The 20,959-nt window shown below is 44.8% G+C and overlaps 4 protein-coding genes across 4 annotated transcripts; 1 reads left to right on the top strand and 3 right to left on the bottom strand.

Annotated features, from left to right (window-relative positions):
- Window positions 1-78: 78 nt before the first annotated feature.
- LOC127780441 (uncharacterized) lies at window positions 79-3,817 on the top strand. Its single transcript, XM_052307345.1, has 5 exons — window positions 79-326; window positions 429-683; window positions 1,633-2,547; window positions 2,638-2,874; window positions 3,133-3,817. Exons 1-5 carry the CDS (start codon window positions 303-305, stop codon window positions 3,313-3,315), a joined length of 1,614 nt encoding a protein of 537 aa, XP_052163305.1. The 5' UTR covers window positions 79-302; the 3' UTR covers window positions 3,316-3,817.
- A 2,308-nt stretch (window positions 3,818-6,125) lies between these two features.
- Window positions 6,126-15,670, bottom strand: LOC127780333 (protein trichome birefringence-like 10). Its single transcript, XM_052307233.1, has 6 exons — window positions 15,617-15,670; window positions 14,415-14,756; window positions 8,552-8,730; window positions 8,055-8,468; window positions 6,735-6,893; window positions 6,126-6,616 (listed from the first exon to the last, which is right to left on the bottom strand). The coding sequence occupies exons 1-6, from the start codon at window positions 15,668-15,670 to the stop codon at window positions 6,307-6,309; spliced, it is 1,458 nt and encodes a 485-aa protein (XP_052163193.1). The 3' UTR covers window positions 6,126-6,306.
- On the bottom strand, window positions 9,969-14,341 carry LOC127780682 (uncharacterized). Its single transcript, XM_052307627.1, has 9 exons — window positions 14,143-14,341; window positions 13,384-13,445; window positions 12,933-12,987; window positions 12,217-12,315; window positions 12,051-12,137; window positions 11,428-11,544; window positions 10,924-11,016; window positions 10,548-10,578; window positions 9,969-10,308 (listed from the first exon to the last, which is right to left on the bottom strand). Exons 1-9 carry the CDS (start codon window positions 14,236-14,238, stop codon window positions 10,139-10,141), a joined length of 810 nt encoding a protein of 269 aa, XP_052163587.1. The 5' UTR covers window positions 14,239-14,341; the 3' UTR covers window positions 9,969-10,138.
- Window positions 15,285-20,490, bottom strand: LOC127780332 (probable pectinesterase/pectinesterase inhibitor 21). Its single transcript, XM_052307232.1, has 6 exons — window positions 20,267-20,490; window positions 19,864-20,077; window positions 19,228-19,332; window positions 18,716-19,062; window positions 17,800-17,953; window positions 15,285-16,571 (listed from the first exon to the last, which is right to left on the bottom strand). Exons 1-6 carry the CDS (start codon window positions 20,488-20,490, stop codon window positions 15,687-15,689), a joined length of 1,929 nt encoding a protein of 642 aa, XP_052163192.1. The 3' UTR covers window positions 15,285-15,686.
- Window positions 20,491-20,959: the final 469 nt, after the last annotated feature.

The following is a 20,959-nucleotide window of genomic DNA, read 5'->3' as shown; positions in this document are numbered from 1 at the left end:
GATCCGGGCCCACCACGTCCCGTATGACTGTATGAGTTGTGACGCCCCATCACCGCAGCCACCAATACGTAAGTTGCCGCACGAGCGAAAAGGCCACACCAACGGTCACAGATTAGCCTCCGCCTCCTCCCTCTCTCCTCCTCCTCTCGCCACCAAATCCTCCATAGTCCACACCCCACCACCACTCCACCACCATCCCAACCAACAACACTTCGCCATCACGCCGACGCCAGGAGGAGCCACGCCACGCCGCGCCGCGCTCGCGGTCGACCTCCTCCTCCCCCCGGTGCCCTGACGACGACATGGGCGCCGCCGACAACGCCGCCGTACGGGCCGTTCTTGGCTCTTTCCTCTCTCTCTGAGTGGTGTCTACTGTCTACTGTGCTTCTTCTTGCTCATGGGGTTGCTCCGTTGTTGGATTCGTGCAGGCGCCGCCGCGGGGAGATGTGCCGGAGAGGGGCAGAGGAGGGGGGGAGCCGGAGGCGAAGGAGAGGGAGGTGAAGGTGGTCGTGGTGGACGAGCCGCCTGGGGCGCCGGTGGCGAGACTGCAGGCGCAGCGGCCGCTGGCGCCGCTGCAGGTGACCACGCAGGCGCCGCCGCCGCCCATGTCCGTGGCCTCCGGCGGCGTTGAGCCGCCGCCACAGGTGGCGACTTTCCAGCCCGTCATGCAGACCCCACCACAGGTAACTAAACAAATGCCCAATTTGCTGATTTCTTTTTGGCTGAATTTAAAATTCGGTGGTCTCTGAATCTTCTTGATTTAAATAGTGAGATTGGCTGAGTCTTTTCTACGCATGTGGGGTGTGTGTGCGTGTGTGAGTGAGATCAACTGTTTGTAGCACAAAACTGGTTGGTGGACATGTCAATAATTTTGTTTGGTATAATCAAGCAACTCTTTTGTATAGTTCAATCCCCTCCACTTGACATTTCGGCATAAAAATTTCTGCGATCATGTGGCGACTTTGGCTGCAACGACAATGGCAGAATTGGTTTTTTAACTAGTTCCAAGAAACAGTTTTTAGAGGATACAGACAGTTGAGTTTGATCTCGTTTTATACAATTCTAAACCACTTGTACTACTATTTTACTTTGAAAAGATTTGATTGGGTTTTGGATATATTTTGTGGTATAACTCGTATCTGAGTAAAAAGAAAGTTGAAGTATTTTGCAAGTTGGAAATGCTTTCAATCAATCAAGCAGATTAGCAATGTTTGCACTCAGCAACAACCGAATAAATCAGCAACGCGTGCAGCTATGTGCGAGCCCAAAGTTGCTCAGCCTTTCGGTGACAGAAAAAGATAAGAGAGGTGGTAGTGTTTGACACGATTTCTTAATCAATGTAGCCTAACGTATAGCCTTCATTCATTAGATGACTCATGTGTAACTTAAGCTCTAATACCTCCCTAATAGAATACCTCTAGAATAGAGTAATGCACTAATGCTTGGAATCGAATCTCCAGTTCACCGTACAAGTTGATTTTCATAGCAATTATTCCATAGGTACCAAAACCTATTGCCCGTTAGATTAAGTAGTAGATTAAGCTTCAGGTTGCAGAACATGTGCTAGGTAATGTCCTATGCTAATCCAATTTGGTTGTAATTGAGTAAATTAATTAACTTTGAGTGTGGCAGGTGGCGTTCGCGTCGCTCAATTCGCGCGTGTACACCAATGGCATCACGCTGTGCGTGTTCCTGGTCCACCTCGCCGCGGCCACGTTCGCCGTCGGGTTCTTTGTGTTCAGGGCCGTCAAGGACATCGTGCAGCACCCGCGTTCCCGGAACGCGCAGCGCGAGCGAAGCCTGCTGCGGGAATGGCTGCCTCCGGTGGAGGGCGCGGTGGCGCTCAGCATCGTGCTGGCGTTCACGTGGCAGAAGGCGGTGCGGGCGTGGCCGCGCGCCATGGTGGGCGTCATCCTGTGGTCCAGCTTCGGCATCACGCTGGCGGTGGGCGCGATGCTGATGTGCTTCTCCATGCCGGCCACCGTAGGGCTCGGCGTCGCCATGGTGATGTTCTCCATTGGGACGGGGCTGTACGCGTGCTGGGTGACGTGCCGCGTCGGGTTCACGGCGCGGGTGTTCGAGCGCGCCGTGCAGCCGGTGGACAAGTTCCGGGGGCTGAACGGGCCGGCCTACCTGATGGTGGCGGCTGGGTTCGTGTGGATCTCCGTGTGGTGCGTCGCGGTGATCGGCGCGGCGAACTACCAGTTCCCGGGGCTGACCATCCTCGGCCTGGTGCTCAGCTTGATGTGGACGGCGGAGGTGATGCGGAACGTGGCGAACCTGACGGCGAGCCGGGTGATCGCGCTCTACTACCTCCGCGGCATGCAGTCCAGCGTGCAGTTCAGCTTCCAGCGCGCGCTCTCCTACAACCTCGGCAGCGCCTGCCTCGGCTCGCTGTTCGTCCCCACCATCGAGGCGCTCCGCATCGTCGCCCGCGGCCTCAACCTCCTCGAGGGCGAGGACGAGTTCATGTTCTCCTGCGCGCACTGCTGCCTCCACGTCATGAACGCCATCTTCGAGTTCGGCAACAGCTGGGCCTTCGTCCACGTGAGCTTCGACGGACACCCGTTCTTCGTTCTTGTTGCTCCATGGTTTAAGTTTGTGGTGACAATGGCGGATGGGTGGTGGTGTTTGCAGATCGCGGCGTACGGGAGGGGGTTTGTGCAGGCGTCGAGGAGCACGTGGGAGCAGTTCGAGAGGCTACAGGGGATGCCGGCGCTGGTGGACTCGGACATCACGAGCTCGGTGTGCTTCCTCACCGGGGTCACCAGCGGCGCGCTCTGCGTCGCGCTCGCGGGGTCGTGGACGTTCGCCACGCACAAGCACTACACCGCCACCGTCTCGCTGCTCGCCTTCTTCGTCGGATACCTCATGGTTCGCACCGCAGCTTCGCGCCCCACCTCTCTAGACACATTTTCTTTTGGAGATTTGTTCCGAGCGAGTGAAAAATATCTCGAGATACCGGTACCTCACGATACCAAATCGTTTCCGATTGTTGGATCTAGCTGAACAAGATGGACATTGTTAGATCCAACAATCAGAAATGATTTGTTACCGGTATCTCTAGATATTTTTTGTTGGACCGAAGCAATTTTTTTCTTTGTTGTGCTCACGAGAATTTTTGTTGTGCAGACACGGATTGGGATGGCGCTGCCACAGGCGTGCGTGGGATGCTACTACGTGTGCTTCGCGGAGAACCCGACGTCGCGGCTGTTCGATCCCACGATACCGGAGCGGCTGCACAAGATGCAGGAAGGCGCCGACCCGCTCGTGCCGACGCCGCGCTTCCCGCAACAACACCCCGGCGCCGCCTGATCGCGACATAAAAAAGCTCACCCGATCAACGAGTCCCAAACCCTTTGGAGATTCTTGCAGAAACACATGAGAACGAGGTGATCTCATCCTGTCGCCTGTGCAGCCTGAGCTGACCCGGTAGGCGAGACTCCTCTCGTCGTTGCGTGAATGGGAGGCAACTCGAGATGGAATCATGAATCCTTTGGACCATGCTGCAAGTGTAGGCGAGCAGAATAGTAGTAGCAGAGAATTTGGACCCAACCCCTATTGCTAGACTTTCCCCCTTTTCGTTTCTGTAAATTTCCCCCATTTTTTGACACCACCGATTTTTTGTTAGTGAAATTAGATGACAAGCCTGAACATTTCATATTTCAGGTATGTAAAGAGGTTTCATTACATCTATAGGAAATTCTTGTGAATATTATTCCAACTTTTTTTTTATCCTTTTAAGGGCATACTCCTATTTGTTTCCAAGATGACCATAAATCCATAATGAAGTCATGAACTGGACCTTATAATTGAAGGGCACAGAGTATCAGAGCAGACATGTAGTTGGACCAGACTGTCTTGTGGGGGCACTAACACCTTTGCATAGGTTGGTTCATCACGCAAAATGGATGATAGATAGTGAAAAAAAAATGCCACATCTCCATATCTCCGTTCTACAACCTCTTTTGTTTTGTTTGGTGAGTGGGTGTAGACGCTGTAGTGACACAGGGAAAGAACCACGACTACCAGACTAATGCATTTCATTTGATGAAGTAGTTGAACATTGAATTCAATGAACTCCCCCCACCACAAGAACATCCACAATCAATGGAAGGGCGAAAATGTAGCCGTGCTTGCAACAGCACATGTCCTGACGTCCTGGATGACAAGTTTATATTGAAACGATGAGGGGACGCTGTGTAACTCTTGTCTTTATTATTTTTGGTACTACTACGTATTAGGGGTTGTTTAGTTCGCAAAAAAGACATTTTTTGGGTGTGCACATCAGATGTTTCACCGGATATTGAAAGGGGTTTTTGGATACAAATGAAAAAACTAATTTCATAACTCGCCTAGAAACTGCGAGACGAATCTTTTGAGCCTAATTAAACCATCATTAACACATGTGGGTTACTGTAGCACTTATGGCTAATCATAGATTAATTAGGCTTAAAAGAATTCCATGTAAACTGTGTGCAAATAGTTTTTATTTTTATCTATATTTAATGCTCCATGCATTTGTCTAAAGATTCAATGTGACGTTTTGGAGAAAAAATTTATGAACTAAACTAGGCCTTACTGTCTCCGTCCTATAATATAAGGGATAATAGGTGCATGTGACACATCTGTCCAGATTCATTGTACTAGGATGTGTCGCATCCACCCATTATATCTTATATTATAAGACGGAGAGAGTAGTATACTCCTCTGATGATAAGAATTTAGCCTACACTTAGCAAAAGATCTACTCTCTTCGTTGCATAAAAAACTAATCTAGTATTGGATGTGACACATATAATACTATGAATCTGGATATACATTTGTTCAGATTCATTGTATTAAAATGTGTCATATCCCGTCTTAGATTTTTTTTTTACGGGAACTCGCAGCGTGTCTTGTCAAGCTTTCACCTCAGTCGTCACGTTGCGCCACCTTTTGTTTTGTGTGGTCCTTCGCTGAATAATCACCGTTTGATTACGATTTTTGGTCATGTTTTTTTAGGCTTTTTACCCATGGATTGTCGCCGTTGGTGGAATATTCGAGAGAGATGTGGAACCTTTCATTGCACGCACGCACACGCTGCGCCACCAAATTTATCTCCCCGAAAAGATGACGCCCAGCCTTGTTGATTCACTTATACTTATACTTATTAGGTAAAAATTAAATTTTCAGTTTTAAATTTAAAGTTGATTTTGAGGTTTTCCATTAGAGTTTATTTTTCAGTTTTTGATTTTAGAACACTAAAAACATGTATATAAAAGTTTATTTACGAATTGATTTTCATTTGCAAATACGGTGAATAAGCCAAAACGATGGGGCCGTAGGTCCTGGTGTATTTGGCCTCTTTTGATTGTCTCGAGTCATTTTCCAGTGGCTGAAGATAGAGACGTTTCTTCCGAGTTACACCAACGATTTCTTCATTTTCTTGCGCCAGATGACTCAGGAGAGTATCTCGTTTTCTATTCCGGGTCGTGTGTTGTAAATTTGGTTTGGCGTGCACTTGTGCATTTTGTTACTTGGTCCGTGAGCGCGCGGAGGGCCTGGTTGACAGGCCGTGGGCCGTGGCCTTGTTGCTGGGACCGATACTTTGGGCCGTATTCGCTGGAAAGCCGTGGGCCGTAGCCTATTGGGCCTCCTCTTCGCGTGATTTCTTGTCGATAGCGTCGGCTGCTTCTTATCAGGCGGTGATTATTTCTCTCCTCTGCAACAACGCTGAAACTTGTGAAGCGATTTATTTCCAAAAGGCATTGTTTTTTTTTTCTTGCGATTATACGACGGAAGCACATGCACATACACCCCGCATATCGTCCCCTTACACACACTCCAAAAGAAGAAAATCAGCAGCACATCCTAAATCCCACTAAAATCCGTTAAAAAACTCACGTGCATGTACATAATATTCGTGGGTCCCAGGATTTAAACCTAGTGGCTGGAATCGTGCAACCACCACTCCCACCACAGAGCCTCCCCTGTCCAAAAGGCATCGTACTTCTATATCTGCCAAACACAAGTACACGACAGTACGACACATAAATCATGATGCTTTCTAAATTTGTAAATTGGTTGGTTAATTTACAAACTTGTAGAGCAGATGTTTTCTCAGAATATTCTCACATTAATACTACAAAACTCTAACCTAGGAAACTCCATCAGAGCATACTGCTAAAACGTAATAATTACAGAAAAAAAAATGCGGTCAGAATGACAATTGACCATTTCACATTTCTCATGATCCCAAATGATCCGTTCCATCTGTTGCCAAATGCCGAGCAGACAATTGACATCCACTGCAAGTCTGCAACATCACGAAAACCTCTTGACAATCATGGCGTAGAGGAGCTCGTTCCACGCGTCCGGCACGCCGGGGAGGCACCAGTGGCTGCAGTCCGCCCTCTGCCCCGCCGCCGCCGCGACGTTGTACACCGACGGGTGGCCGTCCCTCCTCTGCGCCGCCATCAGCGTGATGTTCAGCAAATGCAGCTTCGCCGCCGCCGTGCCGGATTTCGATGGTTCAAATGCCGGGTTCACCATCCCTGGCCACCGGTGAAGCGAAATCCTTGATGAGTTCAGCTCAGGTGTTGTCTCCTTGGCACAGCCACCATTGCTGCTAGCCCTGCAAATTTTACAGAATTGATGCTGATTGAATGTTGCAATGTACTATGTGTATGAAATTTGTAACAGTCTACAGAAAAAATTTTCTGTGTCTGAACCATTTTCGGTTTTTCACTGACCTTGTGTGTGCTGGTGAATATGTTCTGAAAATGACCAGGGACTTGTGTGGGTTTACTTCACGGTGAACCCAGCTGGTTAATGTGTTCATTGCTCTCTGGTAGGCTGCCTCGATGCTCATGTTCAGATTCAACTTCTTGCCTACCTGGAAATTGCAGCGTCTGGCATGACAAGGTTAGTCCTATGAAAAAGAAGAGAGTAAATTGCACTTTAAACGAAACGTGATTTAAACCCAAAAGGTTGAGAAATTTATAGTGGGAAACTATTCTAATCCCTCGAGGGGATGTTCCCTCGTTTGCTCAAAACCATCTAAACAGTTATGAAAAATTCTGGAAAAATTTGACAACATTCATACAACACATATATATAACTCCACAAAATCATAAGTCCAAACTCAACTCACACGTCGAGATATAAAAAAGACAAATTCAGCGTATGAATATTAGCGTACTGTTTATATATAAATTTGTCTTTTTTGTTTCTCGATGTGTAGATCGAATTTGAACATGAATTTTGGTGGACTTGTAGGTATCATTATACTCTACATTGTCAATTTTTTTCAGAATTTTTCACAACTATTTACATCGAATTTAGAAGAAAAAGGTATACGAGGGGATGTCCACTCGAGGGACTAGAATCCACTCCCATTTATAGTCCTTAAAAAAATGCCTCAAGTTACCTAAATTTTATACTAAATTTTTTGATACCTCGATGTACTTAGTGTACCAAATTTTATACTAGTAAGTGTGGTACCTTCCGATATCTTTTCAAGGATGGTAAAATTATTTCAAAAGGTTTTACATGTTTTACTCGTAGTTTATAAGATTTTCCTTTAGTTATATGACGCGGTCTAATGCAAAGTGAAACTTATTTTGATATATTTTGGTGCAAAGTAAAAATATGGAGCAAACCCGATGCAATGTGAAACTACATTTCTACCCGGTGCAAAGTGTAATTTAGGTTGTGTTTAGTTCGTGCGCCAAATTTATTTTAAGTATACGGACACATATTTGAAGTATTAAACGTAGACTAATAACAAAACAAATTACAGATTCTGCCTATAAACTACGAGACGAATTTATTAAGCCTAATTAATCCATCATTAGTTTAGTGTAATATCACATTGTCAAATCATGGCGTAATTAGGCTGAAAAAATTTGTCTCGCAATTTACAGTCAGCCTGTGTAATTGGTTTTTTTTCGTCCACATTTGATGCTCCATACATATATTCAAACATTTGATGTGATAAAAAAGTTGAAAGTTTGAAGAAAAAAGTTTGAATCTAAACACGTCCTTACTAAGGAAAAATATTTGTAACGTACAGTTGCTGAAGCCTCTCACGGCTCCACCAGTGGCCGGTGTTGAACACGACGACGTCGGCGTCCTTCCACCGGTGAGCCCTCGCGTCCATGGCGTCGAGCTGCAGCGTGGAGCTTACGGCGCGGCGCGGCGGGCGGCGGCCGCGCCGGACGAGGTACGGCGACCGGTAGTGCTCGACGGTGCAGTTGTAGTCGCGGAACCGGAAGGAGAGCGCGCCCTCGTGCTTGGTGATGGGGCTCCCGTTCACCTCGTAGATCGGCGCCGCCTTGTCGCCGCCGCCGTCTCCGTCGCCGGCGCCGGCGACGCCAGTGGCGAGCATGCATAGCATCGACTCCCACTGGTTACGGCCGATCGAGTCGCCGACGAACACCAGCCGCCGGTTTCGGAGCGTCTCGAGCAAATTCTTCGCGTCAAATCTGGAAATGGATATCATGATGAGTAACAGCTTGGCGATGAACTGATCGCGAGAGAATTTTTGGGGTTGGAAGGAGAAGAAAACCTTGGGAGAGTGCAATGGCGAGGCTGCCACCTCCACATGGCGAACGCGTCGTCTGGCCGGCCGTTCTCCCGGCACCGGAACCCCTCGTCGACGAACGGGCACCGCCGCGGCTCGTACAGCGGGCGCCGCTCGTCGTCGTCGTCGTCACGCACCCACTCGCCGTCGACGACGTCGCAGTGCTCGGCAGCGGCGACGGCGGTGACATCATCGACGGCGTCGCTGCTCCTGGTGGTGGTCGCCGTCGTCGTCGTCCTCACGAGGACGCTGATCTCGCCGGTGAGCCTCGCGGCGCCGGAGCCGGAGGAGACGGCGACGAGGAGGAGCAGCGAGAGCGCGGAGACGAGCACGCAGGCGGCCCACGCCACGATCTGGTCGCTCGCCTGCCTCGCCCTCGCCGCCGGCCTACTCCTCGCGCTCGCCATCTCCATTGCTCACTCGATCACGCCGCCGGCAATGGCGGTACAGGGTAGGAGATCGAATGGATTAATCGCTTGCCGTGATTGGCATTTGGCCAGCCTGATGATTGCTTACTATAATATAGTATTAACTCGTTCTTGGTGTTCCCGTTCTTGAGTTGGAGGGACGGTTGCTTTGTTCGCTTGTGCTTGGAATCAACAAAACTTCTTTTTTTGTTTTCTTTTGGAGATGTTGATGAACAAAACTAGCGTTGGATGTTTCGGAGTGCCCAAACCCAAAGGGATCAAAGATGACGGCGAGTGCAGTTAACGAAGTGGTAGTGTGCAGTTGAACGTTTGGGTTCGTGTCTTCGTGATCAGAGGGCGTGCAGTTTGCACGCTCGGCCACTCTTTTATCTTTTCCTAATATCTAGCGATCGGTGGAGTGTTCAACTTTTTTTTAGTAATGCTACTACTTCCTTCATATAGGTAATATTCTTCCCTGCATAACCTTCATCAATGTAGCCATACATTAATACAATCGCAACTCTCATTAGCTCATCTGTTTTGGAAATGTAATTAGGATGTATTTAATAAGCGCAGCTATGTAATCTACCATATCATTTACTACTTAGTTTGTGTAAGATTTGAGAACCACAATTAATTTGAAACGAAAGGAGCAACAAAAATCTTCTAAACAATTTGATTGAATCAATCCATTGGAAGAGATCCTTTATCTTAAAAAAAAAACCATTGGAAGCTATAAAACGTTAAGACGATCACAATACGACACATCGGCGTTTGTACAAAGTTTGTAAAACAAGAATTCTCTTTGATTAAGATGAGAATAGCTCAATAAGATTGATAATAAGGCACCATAGCAATTCTTTTATTTTAGATACAAGGAGGTCACGCAAGTATTTTTCTTTCGTGAAAAAGCATATCAAAATTTTCGAATTCGGAATACAACAGTCGCTTGAAAACTTCTGTGAATAGTCAGTATGGAACTGCAGTTGGGCTCGTGGATGTTATCGCGTGGATTAAGAAATTATGTAGTGTTACCTAACAATACAAATTTTCCTTTCCTTTTTCTTTTCTTTTACTGGCAAAATGGATCTGGCAAAAACTACAGTGTAAAGTGATACAGATTGAACAGCCAAAGAATGTACATGTAAAGTTGTAAACAACGGATTCACTTCTCATGATCTTCATTTGACGTGTCAATTCTGATCACAAGGGGTTGTTGCAAATCCGAGGGAGAGGCCACCACAGGAAGCTGTGGAATTCCTGCATCTCCATTCTCAGCCAATGCCTTCTCCAGAGAAGATTTTGCAATTCTTGTAACACATACAATCAAAACAACTGCAGGACCATGAAAAAATCGTCAACAACGCATATGCTAAGATGATAAAGAAACTTTGTTTAGTTCAGCATATCTTCAGGAAAAACAAATCTAACTAAAAAAGAGTAGCTCAGATGACTAACCAAGCAAAGCAAATGATCATTAAATTATATCTAAACAGCGTAACCAAGATTTGAGCTATAGCTGTATTTAGTGGAAATGTCATGAATATTGGCCACAAAATGACAACAACACTTACCAGACAAGATGAAGCCAGATATTATGAGAATCTGAAAAGAAGAATTAAGCATTAGTGTCAGCAGAGTCACTAAAACTCAAAGTCATTTGCGTCAATGTATTATAGTATCTACTTTTAAAAAACCCTAACAAGAATAATCTGAGGGGTGTTGCTTGAGTAATTGGTGATAAGGAAAAAAAAGGAATTCCTTTTCTCCTTTTTGTATATTTTTTCCCTTAATAGTAAAAATCTTATTATTGAATGCAGCCTACTTGTCCTGAAGTACAATATTTCCCTTTCACACTTCAGATTAAACTTATGACCAATTATAGAAAAAAAATATCGTGTAGTGCTAAAACCACGACATAATACAGACAATGCTATAGTAATTACTCACCCATCGAGTTGTTGAGATCTCACTCCAGCCATGAGTCACATCTGATAGATCCTTTAGTGTTGTTCCAACATATACCAATGCAAGAGTGATAGGCTGGCAAAAACAGATGTGATTAACCAAAAAAAAAATGTTGCAACACTTGGTGGGTTGATTCAGCATTTTAGATAAATGGTAATACAGTAAGCTGCAAAGTAGTTAATTACAGTGGGTTCTACTGTGGGTGCTTTTCTTGTCCATGTCAATATGTAAATTGAGAACTATGGAATCAAATACCAACTTCTGAAGGAGAATAATGTATAAAGCAGCAGATTATGCAAAAGGCCAACATTGAGGGCATGATTCCAATTAACACAGGTAATATAGAGTAGCAAATGATATCAGAGCCTGGTTCCATGTTATGCAAGTAAAATGTAGCATAGCAGATGATAAGAGCCAAGTTCACTGGCCAACCAGTATGTAGCTTGGTCCCACAAAAATTGCTTAAATAAGAAGAAATTGGCATACCATCATCCCCAGCCAAGAAGCCAGCATGTACTCTCCAATGCCAACAGGAGTAACGGACAACAGGTAGTTCAACATGTTGAACGGAAGTAAAGGAACAAGCCTTAATAACAACACAATCTGTAGGCAAATAAGTAAGACAAACATTGTTAGATAGTTAAATACACTATTGTATTAAAGAGAACTTTAGTTGCATGCAATGGTAAGACTTGAATAGAAGGAACAACGAAGTTCAGGATTACAGCAGGCTCAAAAGTTTATTTAAAAAAAATATATAAAAATAATAACAATCAAGCAACTATAGTTGCTAGAAAAGTACTTTCTTTTCAAGAACATGCAAAAGATGTGTACATGATTGTATTAAAAAGAGAGAAAAAAAATATAGCAAAGCAAAGCAACAAAACATATAGAAAATCACAAAAATTGTCAAAGAGAAGTAATTTAAACGAGGTGAATTCTATATGATTATACGTTGGGCATCCAAATTGTTACTATTTGAATGCAATTTCAAAGGCATTAAAAAACATGTGGCACAAAAAATGCTATTTTACAAAGCATTTAGATGTTGATATATCCTTCATCACATCAGAGGCTAGAATTCCAAACTCCATGGTGCAAGAAGTTACCTTGAAGCCAGACCTTTCGATAGCAATAGCTACCGCTTGAAACTTGGGATAATCTTTGCATTTGGAGAGAACATATGGCCTTCCTATCTGAAAAGTACTAAAACCTTAATTACAGAAGTACATAAAAAATACAAATAGTGAAAACCATAATCAAAATTATCCTTACCGTTCTGCCAAGCAAAAATGCAGCAGTTGCACCAATTGTTGCTCCAATGGAATCAGCAACAAACCCAACAGGCAGGCCAAACAGATAACCTCCTCCAAGCTAGCAAGTAGAAAATGCACACCAGCCAATTAATTGATATACACCAGAATATTATACTCTCATCATCTTATGTCAGGTAAACAGGAAAGCAGAGCAAACATAATTTCCACCAGAACAATACAGACGATGGTGCACTTGTATATAAACTACATATTTTGCATATACTTATCCCAATATATTCACTAATAATCCTACAAGTGGAAGTGGTGAGCAGTAGAAAATATCCAGGAAGGAAAAGGTTCTAAAACTTCTTTTAAACAAAAAGTTGTATGCACCATTGCCATCCCATACAACATTTACTGTATACAGTTAACTGATGACTACAGAGTTGTGGTACAAAACATTAAGCCCGTGGTAAATGATACATCAATAAATCAATTGAAGATTGACAAGATAATACTAGAATTGACAGTTTATTCTTAAAATTGATACTAATGAATCAACGCAGCATTTCTCATTTTGTTTCTCATTCTTTGTTCAGTTCAAGCACAATGTAAACTGTGAAATATATATCCCAGGTCAGGAATCATTGATCTGCTTGAGCTCTATCAGTCTGTCTTAGAAACCAATATTCATGAAATAAACGACCGTAAGAAACAGAAGGTGATTGTGCTTACTGTAAGTATGGATGCTGGAACAGCCAATACCGTCAAAGGGACGTAAGCAAGAGCCCTGAAATGCACAACATGATAACTATCAACAATATATCACAAGACTGTTTGCAGCTACATTTATGTTCTTGAGGAACAACACTAAGTACAGATAAGTAAGTCTATATATATAAACTCGAGTCACACTACCTCAGCTCTATGTCAAAGCAATGAAAACCCAAGTAACAAGTAGTAAAATACTTTTACATCCTCTTTTCTTTTTTGTATCATGTTTGTTGGCTACCTTTTAGCATGAGTGGTTCCTCTGAAATGCATCATTATGTAATACAGAGAGCACCCCAGACAGGTGGTGCATGTGTGGAAAAGGGCATGCCTAACTGCCTAATGCCGAAGATGGAGGGGGAACATTCTGTTCACTATATCAACCGAGTTAAGTACAAGCAAATTGAATACTTACAATACCAGAGGACCCCATGGACCCAAGTTATCCTTGATCCAAACCAGAAAGTCCTTCAAAATCTGTCAATGATGCATTGCGATTCATAATGAATAAAATGAAAACGACAAGCATTTGAAGCAAAACAAAAACCTCCAATTAGTTTTAAATATTTATAATCACAACAAAGAAATTAAAACAATTGCTGGCAAGAGAGAAACAGGGCATGCAAGAAATGTAGAAGAAGTTAACAGTACATGGAAGATTGTAGACTTTTCTAACAAAGATAAGTCTGTTAGGTGTTAAGGAACTAGAGATCTAATAAGACAATAAAATCTTCTACCTCCGTCCCAAAATATAAAGGATGCTAGCTATGCATCCCCCCTCTTCACTTGACGCTGTTCTTCCTGAACTATAGCATTCAACACGGATGCAGAAAGCCAGAGAAATACCCTTGTGATGCTAGAAGGACATGTATTTCAATGTACTGAATAATTCACACAACAATGGATAGGCTAAATAGCTAAATCTCCAACAATCCTAAAATTCTAAAATGACAAGGTGACGTAGCAGCCTACAGTTAACTCGGTGTGACAATCATCAACGGGAGAGTGCATCCAATCACGGCCACAAACAAAGCTACATTTCGGAGGAGTTCTACTAAGTTGCACAACACTACCGATATTGCACATTCTTTTTGTTAAATAAAAAAAAAGTTGCGACATGATCGTATCTGAATCAGCCCCGATATGAAGCAAGCAAAGCAAAGCTATCGCGAACCTTGTCAACGGGGAGCGTGAAAAGCGCGACGCCGACCGCGGCGAGGAGCACGGCGGCGACGGCGAGGCGGATGGCCGAGGGCCAGGAGAGCGCCATGGACGCGAGCAGCCTCCGCCGCCAGGGCCTGAGCCCCCTGCAGTCCTCCCCCTCCTCCCCTCCCTCCGCGCCGTCCGCCCAGCCCCCCGCCCTCCCCCTCGCCCGCAGCCCCACCGCTCCGCCTGCCAGATTTGCCCCCAGATCTGCCCCGCCCCCTCTTCCCCTCCGCCCCCCGCGTCACCTCCTCCTCCTCCTCCTACACCCTCCCGCACCGGAAAATCATCGAACACCTGGCGCGCGCGGCGAGGCGCTGGATCTGGAGCACGCGTCCCGCGCGTTGCGTGGCGTGTTGGCCTCGATTTTTCGTCGCCTTTTTCTCGGTGGGGCGAGGAGGAGAGGAGGAAGAGAGAGAGAGATCGGGAGAGGAGAGGCTTCTCGCGGCGCGCTCGCTGGCTTGGCTTGGCTCGCGCGTACGCCTCGGCTTGCGTGCGTTTGCACCTACCGCTCCGACGTCGCCGCGTGCCGGCCACCGACAAGATGTCACGCGTGTGCCGCGACGATGCGAGCGAGGACGGTGACTTGTGTGGGCCCAATCGCGGGGGAAATTTTACGTGGGCCGGACTCTATTGGGCCGATAATATTGGGCCTTCCTTTCTAAATGGGCCTATAGTGATGGCCACGTACAGAACTGAGCTATACATTTGTTAACAAATTTTCGTTTAAAATTTTATCAAATATAAATATAGTGCGACCATAGTGTAATTACATATAACTTTCAAAAATCCCATGATATTTTTGTGAAGCGGAGGTCGCAAGACGCCGAGATCAAATCTTCTCACGCGTGCGCACAGTATGATTTTTTTTCTTCACAACTTATCTGAATTTTGAAGAAAATCTAACTGTTTTAATTTTTTGTGATAGTTAATATAAATTACATTGCAGTTATATACAAGTTTTAAAAAATAATTACACTATAATTATATATTGTGTTTACGTTTGTCAAGTGCTTGAAGAAAAATTATCAATAAATATAAAGAAAAATTATCAATAAATATATAGCAAAATAGTTCTGAAACTCATATATTTTTTTAGAATGACTAGACTACAAGATAATAAATACACACATTTTTCTTATTTATATATGGCACGTGGTACAGAAGCTCCAGTTTGCAATGCAATGGTTAGTTCTCCAACCCCAATGCATGCACGTACGCTTGAGTACACAGTGTTCTTAGAAATTAAACATTACAAGGAAGTAGTACACAAACTTCCATAGCTAGCTAGCCCAAGATCAGACCAGCAACACAAGAACATACACACCAGTATTACAATATGTATATATCTCTCTATATATACTATAAAAACGAAGTGTTAAGCGACTCGTGGTAATTAACACACAGCAAAAAACCATAATACGGCTCTTCTTAATCACACTTACCAGTGCTAATCCTGAAGAAAACACGCAGCTTAAGCTCAGTAATGCATGGTACATTCGCTAGCTTAATTAGCTAGTAGCCGCCGCAGTGGTAGGTGTACTTGCAGCTGTCGCCGACCTTGACGGTGTACTTGTGCTGCGGCTTGACGAGGAATGGCGGCAGGCGGAGCAGCGCGTCGCACACGCACGCCGGCTCCACCTCCTTCAGCCACCGGCAGCAGTCTCTGTTCGCGCGGTGGTCGTCGTCGTCGTCTTCGTCATCGTCATCGTCGTCGTCGTCGTCGTCGTCGTCGTCGTCATCGTCGTCGTCGTGGTCGTCGTCGTCGTCGCCGCCGTGGTCTTCGTCGTCGCCGCCGCTGTCGTCGTCTTCGCCCTCACGCACGCCGGGGTGGTGGCGGCGGCGGCGGCGGCTTCGGCGGCGACGGCGGTGCCTGCGGCGGACGACGACGCCACCGCTGCCGCGGGTATGGTTGCCGGCGCCCGTGCCGTTGACGCGCAGGGCGTCCTCGTCGGTGTCTACCTCGGCGTCGACGGTGACCATGGACTTGCGGTTGCGGCGACGATCCCCATCGCCGCCGCCGCCGCCGCCGCCTCCTCCGTCGTCTCCTCCACTATCGTCGCCACCGCCGCCACCGCCACCGCCGCCACCGCCGCCGCCGCCGCCGCCGTCGTCGCCACCACCCTGGTCATCCTCGTCATCATCATCATCATCATCATCATCGTCGTCGTCGTCGTCGTCGTCGTCGTCGTCGTCATCATGGTGGTGATGATGATCCGAGCCGGGAGGCAGGATGGCGCACGCCTGGCTGGCGATGGCGAACTGGCTGAGGCAGAACTTCTTGGTCTGCGCCGCCGCCGGCGCCGGCACGCCGACGAACGGGAGCACGAGCACCGCGGCGAGTATCGCGACGCGGAGCACGGGGGAGCCAGCCATGGCCGCCAAGAAACGGCTAGCTAGCTAGCTTCCCTTCTTGGATGGTAGTATATATCTACGAGTTGTACAATGCAGTTGCTTATATAGTTGTAGCCTTGTAGGAGAGATCGATCGACTCCATGGCTGCAAGTTTGCAACGAGATCTGGAAGAGTTTTTCTTTGCATGGTCGCTGGATTTGTGGCGAGATAGATGGCCGGGGGGTAGGAAAGCGGGCGATGAGTTGTAGGTGTTTCATGCTCGTGGTGTGAGGGACTTGGGAGTTCGGTCGGTCTGAGAATTTTGAGTCCATGTCGTTCACTTGTGTATTTGACCTTTTGAGAAATTTTACTGTTGTTAAAGAAAGTACTTGTAGTTATTAAAAATTTTGGTACTTGAGTTACCTAATAATGTGTGAAGATATCAAATTTTATGTTAGAAAACGTGGTACCTTATGATACCTTGTTAAAATTGTAAAATTACCCTTTTACTTGGTAGCATCAAGTTAGCAGCACTTTGTGTGACTTGATTAGTTCATCTGCACAATTTGACCTTATTTTCTTGGTCAGGATGAGAGTCTCTCTCTCTATCTCTCTCTCTGAGTCCATGGTCCCGTTCATTTCCTCTATAAAAGGTGGATAAAATTTTGGATATTCATCGTGGCACGCTTTTTAAACTGCTAAACGGTGCGTTTCGTACGAAAACTTTATATATGAAAGTTGCTCTAAAATATTAGATTAATTTATTTTTTAAGTTTGTAATCTTTAAAACAATTTTTCAAGTTTGTAATAATTATAACAATAATCTATTTTCAAGTTTGTAATAATTGAAATCAATTAATCATACGTTAATACCACCTCGTTTTGCGTACACTTAATCTTCATTTTCAGGAGAAAAGAACATCACCATGTGTTGTTCACTTGTGTTTTTACTTTTTGAGAAATTTTATTGTTGTTAAGAAAATACTTGTAGATATTAAAAATATAGTGTAATTGTTGAAACTCACAATATAAGTTCTAAAATTTACTTTTTTTTTCTTAATTGAGATATCTTAAGAATAGCTAGTCCCAAATTACTTTGAACATTCATATATCAACCTTGGGGCAAAACAACCATGCATACATCTGGATCAACAATGTAGAATGTCTTGGTGCTACTGACAAGTGGAGCCCACCTATTGAAGTGTTATACAGTCTACTTCTGAACTTCTGTTTTGCCTATAATATAAAATGCTTGTGATATTCTTCATCCATGGCATGTTGTTGTCGGCTAAACCTGCGGTTGCTGGGACAGCCAGCCGTCGTCGATGAAGCTGATGTCCACAAACTTGTGCACCTGATCATCGTCCAGCTGCTTCTCCCATGCCACTCGCCCTGTTTTGTTGGCTCCTGGCCCTTCACACCCAGCCTCTGCAAATGTGATGGTCGACCTGAATGAACAGAAACAAAAACAAAAATTTCAGCTTAAAACACAACAACACATTAAGCCCAGTTAAGAACTTTCTCTTTTTTTTAAATAAAAAAAGAGAGAAACAACGGGTGCCTATGAGAAAAAAACAGTCAATTTTTTTCGATAATGGAATTTAGTGCAACCTCTACGTTACATATATATATATATATATATATATATATATATATATATATATATATATATATATATATATATATATATATATATATATATATATATATATATGCTACTTAAGGATTTATGTCCAATCATTTATTTAAATCCTTCGTGGAGCCTAATTGCCTAAGCAAAGTGATATGTATGCATGTACAAGCAGTTATATTTGAGCATACATAAGTGGTGTACTATTTATAATAGTATGAGTGTAATAATATATGTGCGTGGTGTAGGTCTAATGTGAGAGTGTTCGTGCCCAACCTAGACATACGAACATGTTTGGCGGAACCAATGTGTGTCTAGCCCATATAAAAACAGATAAAGTTTATGCATAGAAAATACATATAAACTTTATATGTGGAAACTTTTAATTAATGAAAAATTATATATAAAAAATCGGAATCGAATATATAAACTGTGGGTATATAAACTTATCAGAAAACGAAACGGATGCCAAAAAGAAAAACACAGTCATTTGCACAAGACCAAGACACGCGAACGTTGGCGCATTAGCTCTTTCAATGAACATAATCATCTTAAAACAAAACAAAAAAAAGTTTCTTACACATTGGGGGAGTTCCAGGGCTGCCATCCTTGGGGCACGACGATGTTGGTCATGGACACCTGGTAGAACACCACGGTGGCGAACTGGTTCCACGCGCGCCCGAGGTACAGCTGCCCGGAGCCCAGCAGCGAGCCGCCCTTGAACACCAGCCCACCGGGGTCGGCGTCGGTGACCCGGGCGTGCGCCGTCACCCACCCCGGCTGCTGCGGCGACGGCGGCGGCGGCATGTTGGACTCCAGCGTGCAGTTGTCGTAGATGGACTGCCCGTAGCCGAAGATGAAGTCGACGCCGCCCCTGACGTAGCAGTGGTGGAAGTAGTGGCGGCCCTTGAGGTCGCACAGCGTGTCCTGGAGGTAGGGGTGGTAATGGGTCAAGTCTGTGGGTTCTTTCACAGGCCATCTCAACTCTTAAATATTTTTAAGTAAAAAAACTATTGAATTTCAGTCTAACCCTTTTTGGATCCAACCCTAACATTTTCTAGGCTAAAATGTTAGGCCCATTATCATCCCTACCTGGAAACCGTAGAAAGCGCAGTCGTAGAAGGCGCTCCGGTCGCCGCCGATGAGTGCCGCAACCGCCTGGACGGGCTTGCTCTTGTCGTACTTGTTGTAAGTGTTCTACCATCATGTATGTATGCAGTGCAATGCAAGCCAGTGCCATACTCAGTAACTCGGAGCCAAATATAGCAAAAGCAAGGTACTAACTCCGTGTCAAAATGTAACAGTTTTTAATTATAAATATGAACAATGTATCTAGACAAATTGTCCAGTAGTTAAATATTATTATATTTTAGAATAGAGTAAGTACTTTGTTTCTGGTAATTAATACTTTCCTAAATTCGTAACACTGAAATGGCATCGAGTAGTATTTGAGAATACTTTTTCCTTAAATATTCCAAATTTCTACGACATACTAAAATAATATGAACTACATAATTATTGTACCAGATCTAGTGAGCCGCATAACCAAAGCCTTTAATTTTTTTTTATTTTACACGAAAGAAGCATACGTACAGATATGACACACCAAACTAGACACGCACTTCTATTATTGATAGGGGAAAAAAACCTACGGGATACTCCTAGCAGCACTCTACCAGCCGAGCTATACGTTGTTCTCAACACGTATATTTTAACATATGCATGTACCCTGAAGGAGATGCTGCGAGCGACGAAGTTGTCGGCGAGGACGATGAAGGTGGAGCTGTGGAACGTCGCCGAGCCGCCGACGTCGCTGTAGCCGTGGTTCAACAGCTCGTCGATGCTGGCGTGAGCGTGACCGGCAAAGGTGATCTCTGTATTCCAAGACCCATCCCCTTCCAGCACTATGAATTGTTTCTGACTCGGGATGGTAACCTTCTCCCTGCAATCCATGCACACACACACACACGAACACAAACACTCACCAACAAAAAACTCTCAAAAATTCCAAACGTTCTTGTTGATCTTTTCTTTCTTTTGAAATGATGAATCCAAACATTCTTAAAGAAAACAGTTTAATTGAAACTTCTTAAAGGAGAAAAAAAAGAAGATTAGCAGTTTGGATACGTACTTGTAGCTTCCTGCATTGACATGAATTTTGATCCAGTCGCGGTTGCCGTCGGGCACGGAGTTTACCGCCGACTGCACGAGCGTGAAGTCGCCGCCGCCTTGGTGATCGACGGTGATCGTCCTCGACACCGGCGCCGCCGCGGAGCTCGTCGCGATGAACACCCCGAGCAGCAGCAGCAGCAGCAGCGGGAGGAGGAGGAGGTGATCATGGCGAGATGGCTGCATTTTGGACACGAATCTTGAGGAGAAGAATCTCTCGCATTGAGACGATTGGTACATGGGTGCAGAATTTATCCGGTGATTAGGCCAAAGCGCGTTTACACTTGCCTGTGCTGGCATCTGCAGGGTGGCGTTTTACAGAGTGACAGATTTGGTAGTGTTCAACTGGCTGCATATATTGGCATTAAACCAGGGGAGGATAATATGGTTAGTTTAGCTATATTGATTTAAAACCCTACTAAATTTTCGCTATTGTTACCACTTATACATAGAGATAATTTAGAAAATACCACAAACAGTACACAGTATTGAAATAGAATATTAGCACCTTTTCTTATCACTTATAGATAAGACTATTTTCATAATATATGCTGAAGTCTACAATTATACGGTATTGAAATAGAAATTACTACCCTGTCTTAAAAATATACTACGTAAACCTAGAACTGGATGAGACATATCGTGATACTACAAA

Source organism: Oryza glaberrima, chromosome 7, assembly GCF_000147395.1.
Source record: "Oryza glaberrima chromosome 7, OglaRS2, whole genome shotgun sequence".
In the NCBI taxonomy this organism is placed as follows: Eukaryota; Viridiplantae; Streptophyta; class Magnoliopsida; order Poales; family Poaceae; genus Oryza; species Oryza glaberrima.
Note: the sequence above shows the minus strand (reverse complement) of the source record. Positions and strands in the feature narration are given on the sequence as shown.

Coding starts and splice junctions, on each gene's coding strand:
- LOC127780682 (XM_052307627.1), bottom strand. CDS start 14,238: ATGGCGCTCTCCTGGCCCTCGGCCATCCGCCTCGCCGTCGCCGCCGTG. Junction 12,988..13,383: donor CCATGGGGTCCTCTGGTATT/GTAAGTATTCAA, acceptor TGTGCATTTCAG/GGCTCTTGCTTACGTCCCTT. Junction 12,316..12,932: donor TTCCAGCATCCATACTTACA/GTAAGCACAATC, acceptor TCTACTTGCTAG/CTTGGAGGAGGTTATCTGTT.
- LOC127780332 (XM_052307232.1), bottom strand. CDS start 20,490: ATGCAGCCATCTCGCCATGATCACCTCCTCCTCCTCCCGCTGCTGCTG. Junction 19,333..19,863: donor CTCGCAGCATCTCCTTCAGG/GTACATGCATAT, acceptor ACATGATGGTAG/AACACTTACAACAAGTACGA. Junction 19,063..19,227: donor GCGCTTTCTACGGTTTCCAG/GTAGGGATGATA, acceptor CCCTACCTCCAG/GACACGCTGTGCGACCTCAA.
- LOC127780333 (XM_052307233.1), bottom strand. CDS start 15,670: ATGTACCATGCATTACTGAGCTTAAGCTGCGTGTTTTCTTCAGGATTA. Junction 8,469..8,551: donor CGCCATTGCACTCTCCCAAG/GTTTTCTTCTCC, acceptor ATCCATTTCCAG/ATTTGACGCGAAGAATTTGC. Junction 6,617..6,734: donor TATTCACCAGCACACACAAG/GTCAGTGAAAAA, acceptor TAAAATTTGCAG/GGCTAGCAGCAATGGTGGCT.
- LOC127780441 (XM_052307345.1), top strand. CDS start 303: ATGGGCGCCGCCGACAACGCCGCC. Junction 327..428: donor GCGCCGCCGACAACGCCGCC/GTACGGGCCGTT, acceptor GGATTCGTGCAG/GCGCCGCCGCGGGGAGATGT. Junction 684..1,632: donor TCATGCAGACCCCACCACAG/GTAACTAAACAA, acceptor TGAGTGTGGCAG/GTGGCGTTCGCGTCGCTCAA.